Genomic DNA, 19,668 nt, shown 5'->3' on the forward strand with positions numbered 1-19,668 from the left:
TACCATGTGATGTGTATATAAGTAGATGTTTCCTCCCATTTCTCTCTCTCCCCCCCCCCAGTCTCTCAGTAAGAGAGGACTCATGTGTTACTGCACTTACCATGTGAATAAACAAGGCTAAAGATGGAAACCATGCCTCTTGACCACATTATTGTCGCCCTATAGCCAGATTCTGTTAACAGGTTATGGGCCCAGATAACGCCGGGGCGAAATAATAAGAATAGGCTAGGTTAGCGCCGGGAGCACCGCGAGGCTAGACGCTAGGCCAACAAGAGCAACATGGAATCCAACACGATGATCCTGCGCGTCAAGAGGGAGCGGGGCATCGACCCCGCGGACAAGCTGCTGGAGCACAAGCGGACCCGCCCGGAGAGCAGCGTGCAGAGCCCCGAGGAGGCGGCTCCGGGGGAGACGGAGCCTGCTGGGCACAACGGAGGTGAGGGGGAGAACCCCATCCCAGAACGTGTGGCGCCCGCTGAACACAACGGAGGCGAGGGGGAGAACCCCACCTTGGAACGAGTGGTGGCCAGAGGGAGGAACAAAGGGCCACCATTCAATGGAAAAGCAGAGAACTACGAACTCTGGGAAGAGTGCATGCTATGCTACATGCACGGTACGGGGCTGAAGGAGACGATCCTGGGGGCCCCCACCGGAGAACTGACAGCGGAAGAGCAAGCCCTGGACGACCAGCGGAATGCTAGCGCGTACTGTGAGTTAGCGACGATGCTTGACGACACCAGCCTGGGGCTGATATTCCGCGACACTAAAGACAGAGGCCGAGAAAGCCTGGCGGTATTGAGAGAGCATCGGGCGAGGAAGACCAAGGGTTTCATAGGTACACCGAGACTGTGACCGAATACGTCAACAGAGCGGAGCGGATCACGATGCCATTGAGGGGTGCCGGAGAAGCACCAAGCGATGGGCTAGTGATGGCGATGATAATGAGAGGACTACCGGAGCTGTACAAATCGTTCACACTCCTGGTAACACACGGTTCAAGGGGACTGATCGTGGACACAGGTGCGTCGTCCCACGTCATCAACGACAGGAGTCTGTTCAAGAACTTTGACAGAACTTTCCGCCCGGAGAGACACAGCATGGAGCTGGCAGACGAAAAGTGCACACACGGGTTGGCAAGAGGGAGAGGGGACGCACAGCCGCACAGGTATACCTCACGGACAGCGGGGGGTGCCAGCGTACAGTGACGTTAAAGAACGCTCTCTATGTGCCATCGTTCCCAGAAGGACTGTTCTCTGTGATATCTGCTGCTGCGAACGGGGCCAGAGTGTCCTTCATGGAAGGTAAACATTTTCTTGTAGAGCCCAACGGTATGCAATTTGACATAGAAGTGTATCAGATAATTTATTACCTGAAAACAGAGTGTAATGACAATGATATGTGTAAAGTAACCGTCAGCCACGATATTCAGACATAGCATGAGATTATGGGTCATTGTAATTACGAGGATTTACTGAAACTGCAAACAGTGACAGAGTGACATTGAAGGCGAAAAGCGTAGACCTGATAAAGAATGTGTCGTGTGCATAAAGGGGAAGTTTGCTCAATCGAGAAACAGGAATCCCACAAAAAAAGTAAAAGTACCACTCGCGTTGGTTAACACAGACCTTGCCGGTCCAGTAAGGAATGAGTCCATAGGAGGCTTTAGATATGTACAGTCTTTTACAGACGTGTACACAGGGGCAGTGTTTGTTTACTTTCTTAAAGCAAAAAGTGACACACTCCAGTCCACTGAAAAATTCCTGGCGGACATAGCCCCTTATGGTACAGTAAGATGTTTGAGGTCTGACAACAGAGTTTCAATCACTGTTGAGGAAGAATAGGATAAGACACAAGACGTCATGTCCATACTCCCCACACCAGAACGGAGTGGCAGAGAAAGAATGGCCCACCCTCTTCGAGATGGCTAGGTGTAAGCTAGTAGGCAGTAACTTACCTAAGAGCCTATGGCACTATGCGGTACAAGAAGCCGCCTACACCAGAAACAGGTGCTTCAATAAGCACACTGGCACCACCCCATATACAGCACTGACAGGAAAGAAGTGTAATCTAGCCAGAATGCACCGTTTTGGATCAGAGTGTTATGCGTACCTGCAGGACAGAGGAAAGCTAGAGTCCAGGTGTGTAAAAGGGCTCTTTGTAGGGCACAACAAGGGAAGCCCCACTTTCCTGGTTTATTATCCCGGTAAAGGGATAGTGCAGAAACACAGGCTAGTCAAGTTGGTCACAAAGACAACATGTGAGGGCGAGACACAGACAGAGGAGCCAGAACTGGACTCCAGAGTAAGGTGTGTAGAAACCGAGACACATCAGCCCAGTGTACTTGGCAGACAGACAGTCAGCAACCCCCAGAGGGCGATGACGAGGAGCACCGGAGGGTGACGTCAAGTGGGAGGTATCCCTAGAGGGAACACAGACCCCCAAAGTATCTGACAGACTATGCTCGGAAAGGGAGTGACGAGGAGGACAGTACACCCATAACCGTTGATTACTGCTACAGGGTAGTCAGTGGGGTCCCACAGACCTTTAACGAGGCCATAATGTCCCCTGAAGTTTTCATTCATTCATTCATTCATTTCTCCCCCACTACTCCCAAAAGTAACACTAAATAGATAAAGTACAACAACGCCAGACTCAAGAAACTGTGTTCCCTTTGGCGCAATACACACAATTGTTAAGGGGATGCAGACCAGAGAAAGACTTTCGTCTTGTTTACATCAGGGTCCCCCATTTTCAATTCATATCGACATTTATGACATACACAACATACATGACATTAGGAATTAATAAGAACGAGCCGCCTCGGAAGAAGACGGCCGCTGCTGCTGAAACCACCGCCTTGCGTCGCCTCGCTGGCTCTTCCGCTTCACAGCGCGGCAGCGGGCGATAAGGGGGGCGTGCTAGGCGTGGTCACGTGGGCTTAGGGGCCAATCAGAGGAACCCGGAAACCGAACTGCGTTGTATTTGGCATAGACGCTTCCTGGTCGTTGTGCACTCTACCCCCTACCGTCGGTCTGGGAGGCGGAGACTATCACATGCTTCCTCCGACACATGTGTACCCAGCCCACCGCTTCTTTTCACCTGGCAGTGCGGACTCTCACTGGGAGAGTGTAACGTGTGGAAGGTCACACTACCTCTCCCAGATCCTTCCCTTGCTGTGCAGGCGCCCCGACCGCGTGAACACTTTAGGCAACCAACATGCGCTTCCGCGTTTCTCTGATTGGCCGAGCGCCTTCCGCGTTTCTCTGATTGGCCGAGCGCGGCTCCCCCTTAAGCTCCAGGAGAGAGGAGAGAGGCTGAAAACCCGCAGTTCTTGCCCGACTGATGGGAGCCGAATCCCGGATCCGATTTTTCTGATGAATACCCCCAAAACATGGAGGTCCCGAACGCATGGAAGTATTGATTGCGCCGTAACGAATCATTAAAAAAATATACCGTTAACGATAGGTTATGACTATAACCAAGTTCTGTTAATAGTGGTGACGCTCGGCGTCACTCATGCACTATCCTCGCATATGTGCGCGCGCACAGAATAAAATTCCACAATGTACCTTTATCCCAGTATTCGTCTGACCACACCCCTCGTTAGCTTACCTTCATAAGCAGGTGTGTGGTCACCTGCTCTCCTCCTTCCCAAGCTTTCACCACAAGGTGAGATCAAGGGCTGCAGCGGCGTCGGACACCGAGCGTCACCACTATTAGCAGAACTTGGTTATAGTCATAACGTATCGTTCTGTATACATAGTGGCTCCGCTCGGCGTCACTCATGCACAAGGGAGGCCGAGCGGGAGCCACCGGCCGACAAGTACACCCCGCTGAAGGCCCCCCACAACCATCAGAACAGGGAGGGCTGAGCCCCCCCGACCCCCCCTAATGGAGGGCACCCCCCCTATTGGAGGTTTCCCGGGAGGGCGACGGACCCGACCGTGCGAAGAGGCACTCAAGCAACTCAACGCACAGGGTGAGCAGACCGTGGCCTGACCCTACGACTACACACACGCACAACCCGCATGCCCCCCGAGAACGAACGGAGGGAACAACCTCGTTACTGCCCCCAGAATCACGGGGTCAAGGGCAAACCCAACCCCGTGGCAAGGCCGTAGCAGCGGAGCGCGAAGGAAGGCCCAGACCCACCAAAGGGACTGGACCCCCTGGAATGGGGGCCCGGAGAAGGCCATGATGCCAGCATCAAGACCCCACCAGGTGGGCACTTAGTGACCCCGCCCCCCACATCGCCAGCGTATTCGAACAAAGGCCCCTCAGCCGAGCGGGCCCTGTCCCCCCAATAGTACACCGCCTGGCACACTGACCCCGCAGTACAGACAGTCAGCACGGCCGCAATAACAAGACTTACCACGGAAGCAGGCAGCCCACCGGGGAAAAAACCAGGCAACAGGCTGTTAACCCGAGCCTGGAGACTGCGGACGAGACAGGCGCCAGAGGGGACAGCTGAACACAGCCGCCTGGCGGAAGGAGCGTATGCTGGCGTTGTTGCATGACCAAGCCTCCATTTAAAAAAAAAAAACACCCAGAGGGGTTGAGGCAGAGAAGGCTTACACGATTGGCAGACGTCATGAACGTGCAGGGGCACCCTCAACCGGGTAACCCGGGAGTTGACACTGCTCCAACACACCAGAGAATCAACCACCTTGGCGTTACCCAATGCGGTGGTTGTTCCTATAACCCCTCAAGAAAAAACTCCAAAACACACCTGCGGGTATACACCGGCTATACCGCAGTACAAGTGTTTCAGTTTTCAAAAAAGGGTTAACCCAGGCCTACGGGTCGACGAAACATTACTTCGGACCGGGCCCGGCGATACGGAAATCACAGGGTCACCAGAGGAGGTCAAAGACCACCCCAACAGGCCCCTCTTCGCCATGCGTGAGAGAGGAGCGAAAAGAATGGAGAACCAGCCCCAAGCACACCGTACTTGGTATTCCCAGGCGGTCTCCCAACCAAGTACTAACCAGGACCAACCTGCGTAGCGGCCCAGATCTGACGAGAACGAGCGTGTACAGGTTGGCATGGCCGTAAGCCATTACGACAGTGCAGAGTACAAAATGTACCCACCCAGGGTCTCCATATCGCTTAACCCTGTGACACCCGGACCGACCTGGCATTTTCCCCCTGAAAAAGCCCAAGTCCCTCAGGGTACCAGAACAGCAGATCTGCATCCCCGGCGGACAACGGGTTTAACTGATCCGGACCAGCGTGACCAGAACCAGTCCCGTGCCCTAACCACGCCGACATTCCTACTCCAGGAGAAGGGGCAGATATGCGTGTTGATCTTAAACATGAAAAGAAGGCGCCACCCAGACGTTCGGTGCGAACCGCGCCCGGTGGCCCACCCCCAGGGCGTGAGACCCCTCTACATATGTTCAGATCCATTCCGTCATCATCCCCCAGATATGAACGAGAATCCGTCGACAACCAAAACAGGTCGTCGGAAGAGGAAAAACCTCCATCCTAGTTGCTTTATAAAAACGCTGTTTTAACCTCAAGCAACCAAGGCGTGCCAGTCAATCGCCTGATTACAGAACACCCCAAGCTAGCACTATACGTGCGTCGGGACACAACCACATCAATGAACAGGCTATTTAGACCTGTCATTGAATCCCCAAGGCGCCCAGGGGAACGACAAGAGGGGTGTGATGCTTCCTAACTCCAACTCTTCTTAATAGAAAAGAAGGAAGCACCAACAGTATGTATCCCAGTCTACACAGCCGGGGGTAAAAAAATTTCACATTTTTACATCCCACCACCCTCCCATAGGGAGGAGACGGAAATCCCCAGAGAGACTTCCCACGCGAGCTGTACAGATTGAAAAGAATATATTGCACCTTGAGCCATGTAAAAGTTTGGTTTTAGGGCTCTCCGGGGAGGAGGCACTGAACCCATACACACTCAATAATCGAATTGAATCGAATACACACACAATAGAGTAGGACTCCTTCTTGAGGTTCCACTCACCTTGACAATCTGAGGAGGAGGCTCTGTACTCTGAGGAGGCTCCCTCACATGGAAGGAGAGTCCCAACTCACAGAAGGCCCGAATAGGAGCTTCGTGAGGAGGAGCCCTGACCACCCCCCGAAACAGATCCATCATATGGATCTGAACAGCACACGGAAGTCCTACCAACAGTGACGTACTCTATGGCGGGGGAATTTCTGCGGTGCACACGCCCAATATTCCAGGGCGTGGGACCAGGAAACCCCCCCCCCCCCTCACCCTGTAACGTGCCGAACCGCAACGTGACAGGAACCTTGAAGGACAGGTGGGTTTACCCCTGACCAACAGAAAAAAGGGGGAGAAAAGGTTACCAGTTCACCCCTTTACGACCCCACACCCATGATACGATGTAATCACAAAAAAGAGTATGACGCAGTCATAGTCAGCTCCATGAAGCGTCTAACAGCTTCACACAGCGCATGTGCCAACCTGCTATCTGATTTTTACTAAGGAAAAAACACAGAATAGAGAGGGCCCTCTCAAGAGCGCCGGTACCAGACTTACACATGTGCTTTTGTGGCCAGCCCAACCCAGTTGTAGGTCACACGACACATACAACCCATTATCACCTACAAAAAATGGCAAAAACACTCTACAGAGGAACGCCGTTTTTCATAATGAGAGAATACACAATTCTCGATTAGTATCGGCCACAGGCCTTGCTAAGCACACACGAAAAGGTGACCAAACAATCTTTTCTTTAGGAAAATAAAGTTTCTCAAGTGGTTAGCACAACCCCAACAACTAAGCCAAGGGTTACATCGTATCCCTACCACACAGTGACACAATATAGTGTAACAACATGTCTGAGAGGAGGATGAAGAAGTCCCCAGGGAACCGGGGGGAAACACAACCCTCCTGCTTTACCCTTAATACGGCCAGTTAAACAGGTAAACCTGTTAATATGTGAACACACTGTTCATTGTCATTACAGGCTGAGAAAAGAATAATTCTTTACTCATATGTCACTAAGCATAGCTTTATAGGTTAGTTTAACCCCCTTAGTTGTGAGTACACGATACATGAACACACAATGTGTCTCAACACAACAAACCAGATAATTTCACATCTGTAACAATAACCCGATTTGCATGGAGACAATTCACACATAACTCGCGTTGTATCCTAAATGTAGTGCAGCAACACTCGGTTTGGAAAACATCGTTATTTACAAAACATTTAGAAGGGAAAGCAAGAAGAAGTGTTCAAGGTCTGGTCAGGACCTTGCCTACCGGGAGCGCAGATCAAGCAAATTGCAGTCTCTAACATGGCACCGAAGTAAACACAGCCTCCTGTGTTTGACGACACGGGCAGCTCGCTGCTCCAACCCGCCGCTACGGTGCTCCTTGTTGACGCAGTCCTCGCCGGCTGGCCCCAGGGTAGGTTCGACGAACATCCTCTGTCAAAGATGACGTCGTAGTCAAGAGTGTTAAAAACATGTTATAGTCACAGCACGTTCAACAGTGTAGCATTAAGCTAACGGCCGCTCTCGGCCGATAGCAGCAAGCTAACATTACCTAGCCTAGTGACACAACAGGCTCCTGGTAAACACAGTGAGCTAGCGCCGCAGCTAACAGCTGACTGGCTAACACAGTAGGCCACAACTAGCACGTAAGCTAAGCAGCTACCACCTGAACTCGTACACAACGATACAACAAGTCACACTCAGACAGGCCGCCGTTCTGAAACCCTCCTCACCTTTTAAGAGAAAAGAGAAACGAGATGTTAACACAGTTTTACAATGGTGATTTTACCAACATCCGGCGGAGCCAGCACAATTCCCATCTGGGCTGTAGCTGACTTGAACATGGATTTTCCGATAACGAACATCTATGCTCACATTTTCTCGTTTAGGGTAAACTCTCATTTGCATATGAGAGACGGGGCCTATACGGTGACAGAGAAGTACCCACGCGTCCAGAGATCCTGGGATCACCAGTTCTACTGGCCGTGGCCCACTAGTTGCTATAATGGGCTTCAAACCAAGGTCCTCCGTCGTCGCCTAAAGGCTGAACAAAGGACCCTAATCTGGGGGCGGTTTCCGCAAACATTGTCAACTAGCCCCCATAGCACTAACAGACAAGTGGAGCTCGCAAGCAAAACATTACTCACCAACCTGGAACCCACCGCTTCTCACAACAGCGGCGCCTCCTACAGTCCAGCTGTGTCGCTGAAAGGTTTTACCGCAACCAGCCACAGCAAGGAAGACTGCAGTTGGGAGGCATGTAGCGGCGTGCTCCCAATACGAAAACCGGTGGAGGTTTTTAGAATGATCACCATCTTCCAGACACTCCAGTGACGAAGACAATATCACCGTATTTTCTCGAAAATAGTGAGAGAGAAAATAAAGATATGATGTCAACGTATCTCTTGTTTTCCAACTCTTCTCCTACCATCACATCACGTCAAGTGGGGATCTACCGAGGCACTTCCTTGTGGTGAAAGCGAGAAGGAGGAGAGCAGGTGACCACACACCTGCTTATGAAGGTAAGCTAACGAGGGGTGTGGTCAGACGAATACTGGGATAAAGGTACATTGTGGAATTTTATTCAGTGCGCGTGCACATATGCGAAGATAGTGCATGAGTGACGCCGAGCGGAGCCACTATGTATACAGAACTGGAATATGTTGTGCCTTTACACATATGTTGGATTATGTAATTGGTTTGTAGCCGGTGGCTACAACAACACACAGTGACTACTAGCCCCTTACATGACTGCGTGACTGCAAGTCACTGTGTGCTGTTGTAGCCACCGGGAAAAATCGCGATTTTTTATTAGTTTGTCATGACAAACCAATTACATAATCCAACATATGTGTAAAGGCACAACATATTCCAGTTAACGGTATATTTTTTTAATGATTCGTTACGGTGCAATCAATACTTCCATGCGTTCGGGACCTCCATGTTTTGGGGGTATTCATCAGAAAAATCGGATCCAGGATTCGGCTCCCATCAGTCGGGCAAGAACTGCGGGTTTTCAGCCTCTCTCCTCTCTCCTGGAGCTTAAGGGGGAGCTTAGTATTCCTGCCTCTGAGGAGCGCGTCGCGGCTCATGCGCATGCGCACGCTCGGCCAATCAGAGCAATTCAGAGCAAACGCGGAAGCGCATGTTGGTTGCCTAAAGTGTTCACGCGCCCGACCGAACTGTAGGAGTCGCTGTTTACAACGACCAGGACCTACCCACGCAGGCTTCCCACCCTCTAACACTGCCAATTGTGTTAGTATGGACGGTCGGCCAAGCCGGAGGCACCACAGCCGGATTAGATCTCACTGGCTCTGTAGTGGTAGACAGGCGCTTAGTCCGCTGTGCTACCCGGCCGCCCTTTACTTTTACTTTTTAATACTTAAGTACATTTCATTAAAAGTAGAAACCTTTTGACTTTTTTTTAGGCAGATAATCTGACTTTTACTTGAGTACGATTTAGAGACGGTACCCACTATCCATACTTTCACTTAAGTATAATTTCTGGTTACTTTTTACACCCCTTATTGCTGATTGCTATCTCTCAACAGCATTGATCTGCTAGCTAAACAAAGAAGTTATGACCAGCAAATGTTTTAATGTTAGCTAAGCTAACATAGAGCGCAAAGGTAATAACTATATTAATATGCAGTAGGTGTGTTTGTCTCTTGTGTTTCTGATTGTAATTGGCTGCCAATAATAGGCATGTAATACTGAATCTATTTAAGATTTCTACAGAATAGATATTGCTTAATGAGGTATATTAGCCATTCAGAATACCAAATACAGTTCTCACGTATTAACCCTTTCGCTGCCGCACTAACAAACGGTTAACCCTTTCACTGCGACAATACACCGAAGGTTAACCCTTTCACTGCCACACGACAGCAGGTTAATGCGATAGTCTGTAGTGTGATAGTAAAGGGTTAACCGTCTGCAGTGTGGCAGTGAAAGGGTCAATGGACACTGCAGGAGCCACCGAGCTCAGAGATTACTGTCCGTCATTATAGACTCCAACCCTCTCATATGGGCTTTCTCAGTCTGAGCTACACAGTGCTTCGTAGATTACTCTCTTGAATGAGTGACCGTGTCTCTGTGTGTGTGTGTGTGTGTGTGTGTGCGCGTATCTATCTGTGTGTGTCTGTGTATGAGAGAGAGAGAAGGGCAGAGAAAGAGAGAGAGAGTGAGAGGAGAGAGAGAGAGAAAGAGAGGGAGAGAAAGAGAGGGAGAGAGAGAGAGAAAGAGAGAGAGCGACAGAGAGAGAGAGAGAAGGGCAGAGAGAGAGACAGAGAGACAGAGAGAGAGAGAGAGAGAAGGGCAGGGAGAGAGAGAGAGACAGAGCGAGGTGACCGCCCTGCACCAATCAATGACCAAATGATGGTGTTTACAGAGAAAAGTGGGCCCCAAGGTTCCTTCCTCCTGCAATCACTAGACACTCGGAGCGCTCCAAGGCCAATAAATACCCATTCATTTCAGCGCTCAGGGCTCGTCTCCAGCAGCAGCAGCAGCGGTGGCCCTCGTTGCTAGGCATCCCGCGGGGTCAAGGGCCAAATGTTTCTGTGTTCAGATCTGTTCTACTGCGCCCCCGCTACGGGCCTCTTCTCTCAGCCCCCCCCCCCCCCCCCCCTCTCCACCCCTCCACCATTGGGCTTCCCTTTGTCATCAGACTCCATGCTGCCATGTAGCGACACTGTGTTAGAGTTAGTGGGGAGAGAGAACCTGAAGCGTACCTAGACATTAACCCTTTCACTGCCACACAACAGCAGGTTAACCTTAACCTGTTTAGTGTGGCAGTGAAAAGGGTTACAGCCTGTGTAGGCTGAGAGGGACTCCATGTTCTGCAGCTGTTCCTGCACAGAGAGAAGGGTGGTGGGGAGCAAGATCGGAGTGTGCGTGTGCGTGTGCGTGTACGTGTGTGTGTGTGTGTGTGTGTGTGTGTGTGTGTGTGTGTGCGTGTGCGTGTGCGTGTGTGTGTGTGTGTGTGTGCGTGTGTGTGTGTGTGTGGTGTATGGGAGGGTAATTAGGGCTCGTCTGTGATAGGGCAAAGGTGGGTGCCATTGATTGGCAATGGCATTTCTCGTAATGCTGGTGACCTTCTATGTGCATGTGTGTGAGATAGGAGAGAGAGAGAGGGGAGAGAGAGAGAGAGAGAGAGAGAGAGAGAGAGAGAGAGAGAGAGAGAGAGAGAGAGAGAGAGAGAGAGAGAGAGAGAGAGAGAGAGAGAGAGAGAGAGAGAGAGACACACACACACACTCACTCACTCACTCACTCACTCATGTACTGTATAAGTGCTCATCTCAGCGCGTGTGTCCGACTGTGGTCTGCATGCTGCATGTGCCTCCTTCCTCCCTATCAGGTGATTAGCAGAGGAAATGAGGGCAGCGATGCGGAGGAGGAGGAGCGCTGGTGAGGGAGCTCCTCTGCCAGGGGACGAGAGAGAGGACCAGCCTGGATGGACAGATAGGACGAGAGCTAGGAGGCAGGAGATGAGAGGAAGGAGGAGTGGGATGAGAGGAGAGAAGGAGGCAGGAGAGGAGAGGAAGGAGGAGGGGGATGAGAGGAGAGAAGGAGGCAGGAGAGGAAGGAGGAGGGGGATGAGAGGAGAGAAGGAGGCAGGAGAGGAAGGAGGAGGGGGATGAGAGGAGAGAAGGAGGCAGTAGAGGCGAGGTACTATATTCTATTGTGCTATATTTAATTTAGTTTACATCTCATCTAATTTTATTCAACCTCTTATTTACAGTTGTACAGCCCTGGCCTATATTTAATTTCATAATTATATTATTCTATTGTGCTTAACTTGGCTCATATTTCATTTTATTTTACTCCACCTCTTTATTGTATTATCTGTCCGCTAATGTCGCACCGATAACGTCCAAAGCAAATTCCGTGTATGTGAAAACGACTTGGCAATAAAGACCTTTCTGATTCTGATTCTGAACAAGCATATGTTTCCAAAAGAGTTTGAAATTTGATTAAATTGAAATGTATTGTCATCATACAGCACAAGTACAGTACAACGAAAAGAAGCTTGGCATCCAACCAGAGTGCAAATGTAACACTAAAGTGCAATAGTAATATACAATGTACAGATGATTAAACTGGGTATGAAAAATAGTACTACTGAGCATAGTGCTATCAGATGCATGTAAATGGTAAATGGTGCATTTATTTATTTAGAATTTTATCCAAAGCGATTTACAATTTTGTTCCTCACATTCACCCACTCACTCACACATTCACCCCCTCACTCACACATTCACCCCCTCACTCACACATTCACCCACTCACTCACACATTCACCCACTCACTCACACATTCACCACTCACTCACACATTCACCCCCTCACTCACACATTCACCCCCTCACTCACACATTCACCCCCTCACTCACACATTCACCCACTCACTCACACATTCACCCACTCACTCACACATTCACCCCCTCACTCACACATTCACCCCCTCACTCACACATTCACCCCCTCACTCACACATTCACCCCCTCACTCACACATTCACACACCGACAGTGGAGGCAACCATGAAAGGTGCCAACCTGCTCTTTGGTGCTCAAGGGCACTTCGACACGCTGCCCAGGAGGAGCAGGAATCAAACCGGGAACCAGACGACTGCTCTACCTCCTGAGCCACTCCCAGGTAACATTAAAAAAATATATTTATAGAGACGGATAAGGGATATAATTTGAGAGGTAAATGCAACTTTGATAAGCGTTACGCTCGCACCAATCTCAGGAGCAGGTGCATATCATCCTATGGAGTAACTGTGTGGAATGGGCTAGAAGATAAAATGAAGGAAAGCTGAAATATTGCTCTATTTAAAAAAATTTATAAAGGAATGATATTTGCAAATTACCAAAAAGGGGAGGTGACTATTGTCAATCTTCTGGATTCTAAACGGTTGTTTTCTTTTTCTTTTTCTGTTGTACTACATTATGGATACTGATATTATTTATTTATTTTATGTTGTTTTCAATGTTAAGAATGAAGAATTATTGGTAATGTGGATATTCTCCATTATATAATTTAATTATTAATGAATGTTCCCACTTGGAAATGGCGGATAGGGGTAGGGCATGATACGTTTAGGCTTCTTCCTACTCCTTTTTGTATTCTTTGTTTTTTTAAATCATGTTCGAAATAAAGATTCATTCATTCATTCATTCCTTCATAAGTAATTTAGTTATTATGGGTATTTCTAGTTATGAACTGGTCATTCCAACACAGTTCCGTTATGATGCTCCAGAGTCCAGAGGAACGCTCTCTCTGTTTAATCCCATTTGCGATACTCTTTCCAATGTCTAACTGCAACGGCGATTAGAGGTTCACTAGCAATCAAATGTTCTTCATTACATCTGATCTAAATGGACAATTGATTTGTCACCACCGTGTATTAAATATTTAAATATAAAAAAGAAGAAAGAAGATTAAATAAAACTTCCCATTCATCCACTGGACAGCCTCTCTCTCTGATATAAAGTGATATAAAGATGCTTTTAGGAGATTAAAAGGAAGAATGGCCCTGAGCTACTGGGTCCATGGAGAGAGATATACTATTGAAAAAAGTAGTAGAACGCGCTCATCTCACTAGACTTGACACTGGGTGCTGTAACCTCTGATATCATACATAAAAATAGGGAAACAATGTCCAGGCACACACTCCAGGTTTTTCCAAATTTATTGGCAGCCTGTAATCATGACGTTTCGGTGTGAACACACCTTCTTCAGAATGGCTTGCATGAAGCATGAAGGGTAAGTGCATAGATATATATAGAACACTAGATAGCTTACCCGCCCTGCCGGCCAATGGAGAGCGACGTCACTGAACCGCCGCCATCTTGGGGGGGTCAGCCTTGAGTGAGAGTGAGTGAGCTGCACAGACAAAAATACTCATAACTCGCTGAAATATTGACGGATTTACAAACGGTTTGGTTTATTACAAGCATTATTAACGTGGCTATGATTCAAGCGGTTTGTAAAAAAAAACATCTTTAAAAAAATTTCTTTTTATAAGTATGCAGTATCATAACTACATATTTGATGTTTATTACAAACCAACCCGTTTGTAAATCTGTCAATATTTCAGCGAGTTATGAGTATTTTTGTCTGTGCAGCTCACTCACTCTCACTCAAGGCTGACCCCCCCAAGATGGCGGCGGTTCAGTGACGCTGGTGACTCCGCCTTAAGCTATCTAGTGTTCTATATATATCTATGGGTAAGTGACCCTAGTATATACAAGTCAAACAGGAAGTGACAACATAGGAAGTGACAACACATTCCCACAAGAGATCTGCAAAAAAGTACAAAATACCACTTACAAGCACAACCTTTTCAGAATTATGTAAATCAAAAAGAAGCATGTAAATAAAAAAGAAACAGTAAATCACAAAGAGATATCTATATATAGTTATATATATTTTATACAGAGTAGGCCTACATCTTAAACTCTAAACATAAACACTCATGACCCATATAAGCCATCTTTCAATTATAAATAAACAATAAACAATCGAATGAAATGAAATAATCAAATGAAACAGGTCAAAACATGTTCCTCATTGAGGCCTCTAGGCTCTAAACAATCCAGAAAATGAATATAAAAGCATTCCCTTTGTAGCAAGAGCCTGTCTCTGTCGCCGCCTCTTGGTGGTCTTAAGACCTGCTCCATACTCATGTATTTTAAGCCAGAAATATCATGTCCTAACTTATTAAAGTGCCTTCCAACTGAAGACTTCTCGTCATTTCTTCTTATAGAACATTTGTGCTCCGAAATTCGATTTTTAAAACGTCTTCTTGTTTTTCCAACATAGTAAAGGTTGCAAGGACATTTAAGCAAGTAAACAACAAAATCAGAATTACAGGTAATCCGGCCTCTAACAGCGATACTCCTACCTGTACTTGGTTGTAAATAAAATGTCTCTTTAATCATGCCATGACATTGGGTACAAGATAAACATGGAAAATTGCCATTTGGAATATTAGCCATAAAATGGGTAAATTATTTGGGAAAATCTGTTTTAACTAACTGGTCCCTTAAGTTAGGTTGCCGTTGGTAGAAGTATTTGGGTGGTTCCTGGAACACACCTCCGATCTTAGGATCTGACTTTAAAATGTACCAGTATTTGTTCACAATATCATGCATATCTCTAGAAATAGGGCTGAAGGTGGACACCAATGCTACTGAGTTGCTTTTTACTTTGTCTTTATGTGTAAAAAGGGATTGTCTGTTTATCTGTTTAGTTTTATTAAGAGAATTCTCAATAAGGGCCTCACTATATCCTCTAGATCTAAAGTTCTGACAAAGCTCCTTGGCTTGTGTATCAAAAATGTCATCTGTATTACAGATACGTTTATATCTCAAAATCTGACTAAATGGAAGGCTCCTCTTGAGCTCTGGTGGGTGACTGCTATAATGGAGAAACGAATTTCGATCAGTCTCTTTTTTGAAAACTTCGGTATGGACAATATTGTCTCTCTTTTCCACCAATACATCGAGAGATATACTATTCCAATAGAAGAGGAAACACTTACATAATACCAGATATATAACCTAATACCAAGTACAGAACCCAATACCAAATACAGAACCAAATACAGAATACAGCACCGAATACCTAATATAGAACCGAATACCAAGTACAGAACCGAATACAGAACCGAATACCAAATACAGAAACGAATACCTAATATAGAAGCGAATACCAAATACAGAAATGAATACCAAATACAGAAACAAATAACTAATATAGAACCTAATACCAAATACAGAAATGAATACCAAATACAGAAACGAATACCTAATATAGAACCGAATACCAAATACAGAAATGAATACCAAATACAGAACCAAATACAGAATACAGCACCGAATACCTAATATAGAACCAAATACCAAGTACAGAACCGAATACAGAAACGAATACCAAATACAGAACCGAATACCAAATACAGAAACGAATACCAAATACAGAAATTAATACCAAATACAGAAATTAATACCAAATACAGAAACGAATACCAAATACAGAAATGAATACCAAATACAGAAATGAATACCAAATACAGAAATTAATACCAAATACAGAAACGAATACCAAATACAGAAACAAATACCAAATACAGAAATGAATACCAAATACAGAAACGAATACCAAATACAGAACTGAATACCAAATACAGAACTGAATACCAAATACAGAACCGAATACCTAATATAGAAACGAATACCGAATCTTCCGGTTTAGCACAATATGTAGTGCACGCATTTTGCAATTGCTCCGCTCCCACCAACGTTAATTTCGTTTAAAAACATTATTTGGACAATACCAAAAGAGAATAGACCACATCGTATGTATTGATAAGACCTTCTACTAACTATATCAAAAGACAACATGGGTAAGGATAGAAAGCCGGTAAAGAAACAAGATACGGTAACTTCAGCGGCGCAGAACGAAACAAAAAAAAGAAGACGCGTTCTAACCGACGCGGGTACTGAGCAGCTGGCGACAAGCCCCGAAGAGGAGAATGAAGAGGAAAATATACCGGGACCATCGACCATGGTCCCCGACGAAGAGTCAATAGATGTCAACATAACAGGAGAGACAGGAACAAGCTCCGTGAAAGATAGAGCAGCTGATCTGGATAAGATAATAATAGCAAACAAGTCCAGCGTCACCGTCACTGTTCCTAAATCACCAACTGAAACAAGCAGTACTACCACTCCACCCGATTTCAACACACTGACTAACCTGATGAAAGAACAGACTAACCTGATGAAAGAACAGATTACAAACATCGAGGAGCTCAAAGCACACGTCGATGCTAAATTCGATTGCGTAGATGATAAATTAGAAGAAGTCAAGAAAGCGATCGATGCACAGTCCGAACGAATCACGTCAGTGGAGAATACGGTGACAGATATTACACGGGCAGTCAAAGCGAACGAAGGTGGCATGACAGAGATGGCAAAAGAGATAGAAAGTGTGAAAGAAGCATGCCGGAGGGAAATACAAGAGGTTAAAAACGAAGCGACGGAGAGGCTACTAGATTCCCAACGCTACCACAGGCGAAATAACATCCGCATTGTAGGGCTTGATGAAGCAGTAAATTGCGAAGACGCCAACTTTCCAACAGTGCTATCAGCGATTTTGGGTAACAACCCTCCAAACACAGTGCCGGAAGTGGACCAAGTTTACAGAATCGGTCCTCGGGGGCAAAGAAACATCGGGCCAAGAGTCATCATTGTTACTCTGCGGAAGACTTCAATAAGGGATGACATCATCAAATTTGCTCGCATCCAACGTGGGAATCTGAAATATGGTGATAAATCAATATTTATCTACGAAGATCTGAGCAAAGACGCTATCGCTCGACGTCTACCATACAAGGAGGTGATGCAAAAGTTGTTCAAATCTGGTCACAAGCCAAGGCTATCATACCCGGCGCTGTTAACGATCGTGGGCAGTGACGGCCACAGGTTTGGTTTATACACACCTAAAGATGCTGAGGATTATTTGAATCGACATGGAGCAGATACCCCAAGGCAGGACGACAATGCCTGAAAACAGATAAGCCTCTTTCTCAGTGTATATCAGTATTAGAATGACTTTATTGTGTTCATCAAGGTAGCAGACGATATGCAGGCCGTCTATAACAATGCGTACTGTGTATAATACGATCCGTAATACATTATAATTTCAGACTCTGGTCTCCGGGGAGACAAATACATATCATTGCAAAAAGATCAATCTGGAATATTCTGGTTTTATCGTTCGAATGCCCTGGGTCTCTTAGATCATTCTGGAACATAACAACAGTCTATTGCACTAGTATATTCTACAACCTTCTAGAATATAATGCACCATGACAACGAAGGCCTACAACTCTAACATTAAACATCCGGTGTGTAAATACATAGCAGATAATCAATTGAATGAAGTTCAATCAGTCCTTAATAATACTTTAAAAATCAACCACACCTAAACGTATGAACACTACAAGGTTATTCTAACAATTTAAGTAATCACTCCACTGATGAAGTGACTGGCACACATCATCGTCGCCTGGTTGACGTCACTCAACGCACCTGTCCAGTCCTTCTCACCGTTGCTGGTGACCACGTTGAGAGGCTCCAGTTTTTCGTCACCAGATCTCCTCTTGTCCCTGTGGTCCTGGACAGGCCCTGGCTCGCGCTGCACGAGCCCCACATCGCCTGGTCCTCCGGTGCCATCAAGGGGTGGAGCTCCTCCTGTCGTGCCCGGTGTCTTCAGGTGCCGTCCAGCCCCCTCACCGGGTCCCAGTCCCCGTCTCCGGCCTCCCTCGCCGGTCCTCTGTCCCCGTGCCCAGCCTCCGCTGTCGGGCCCCAGTCCCCGTCTCCGGCCCTCCTCGCCGGTTCTCTGTCCCTGTGCCCGGCCTCCACTGTCGGGTCCCAGTCCCCGTCTCCGGCCTCCCTCGCCGGTCCTCTGTCCACGTCTCCGGTCCCCCTCTCCGGGCCTCTGTCTTTGTCCCCCTCTCCAGTGCCCCTGATCGCCGGCTTCCTTGGGTCCCGTCCGGGCAGGCCGGGGGGCCGTGTGGGTCACCGGGTGGGTACTGTAAGGTTTGGCTCTTTCCCCACCACGGGCTTCTTGAAGTACTGTGATGATTGGTCCGCTGCTCTCCCACTCGCTCTGTCCCTTTAAGTTTTCTGTTAATCATTTCATTCCCCTATTCACACGCTTCTTCCCAGAGACGTCGTTGATTGGTTCTCTCCCGTCCACACGCTTTTCAATCACATTCCCCAGCTGTCACTGCTTGTCAATCAATCAATCCCGTATTATTTATACCCCGTTTCCCCACTCAAGTTTGTTGGATCGTTTTGATATTTCTCTGTTTGCATTCTCCGTTCCTGCTGCTGCTGCTGTTTGCTCTCTGTGCTTTACCTCCAGGATATTCCAAGAAGCCTTCCTCTTGGACACCTTTTCCCCGTGGCGACGCGCTCGCTCCGCTGCTGTTCCAGCACTCATTACGCACTTCGTCTGGGTGAGTTTTTTAGTGACTGTCTTGATCAAATTCCGTTTTCGTGTGTTTCTATAACACTGAAGATTACCACCTTTTTTATCAGACAGTCACTCACCCAGCGATCGCCTTTTTGTTGTTCTCACTGGGATAATATTTTTGGGACTTTACATCTCCCACTGTGTGTTGTTCACACCGAAGATATTATTCACATTGGATTGTTTTTTGGACTTCACTCTCAGTGTCTATTTTTGCACCGAAGATATTCACTTGGGATTGTGTTTTGGAACAGTGCTCACTGTGTGTATTTACACGAAGATATTCACTTGGGATTGTGTTGTGGAACTTTGCTCACTGTGTGTATTTACACGAAGATTAGTTCACTTGGATAACTTTTGTATTTGGGTACAAGTCACCTCTCCTGTTCTCCTGCTCGTTCCACCTGCACCCTTGTTGACTCGCTCCCTCTCTCTCTCTCTCGGTCCCGCAACACTTCGGAGATTCTGCCGAGAGAAGTCTGCAGAGCGGTTCAGACGTCAGCATCTGCTACCCCCTACTACCACCACGGGAGAAGCTGCAGAGCAGCGGAACATTTTTCCCCCTTGCTTGTGTACCTGTCTTGTTTGACTTGCCTATTCTGTGCTCATTAATTAGTCTCAATAA

At 47.2% G+C, this 19,668-nt stretch overlaps 1 protein-coding gene across 1 annotated transcript in view; it reads left to right on the plus strand.

Annotated features, from left to right (window-relative positions):
• Positions 1–279: 279 nt before the first annotated feature.
• npy8ar (neuropeptide Y receptor Y8a) overlaps positions 280–19,668 on the plus strand; it is a gene marked incomplete at both ends in the record, with an annotated part of 145,343 nt that continues 125,954 nt past the window's right edge. The window contains one exon of the mRNA XM_084325024.1: positions 280–522. Coding sequence (XP_084181150.1) covers positions 280–522 — 243 coding nt within the window. The remainder of the gene's footprint in view (positions 523–19,668) is intronic.

Source organism: Notolepis coatsorum, assembly GCF_963971535.1.
Source record: "Notolepis coatsorum genome assembly, chromosome: 11".
NCBI classification, from domain to species: Eukaryota; Metazoa; Chordata; class Actinopteri; order Aulopiformes; family Paralepididae; genus Notolepis; species Notolepis coatsorum.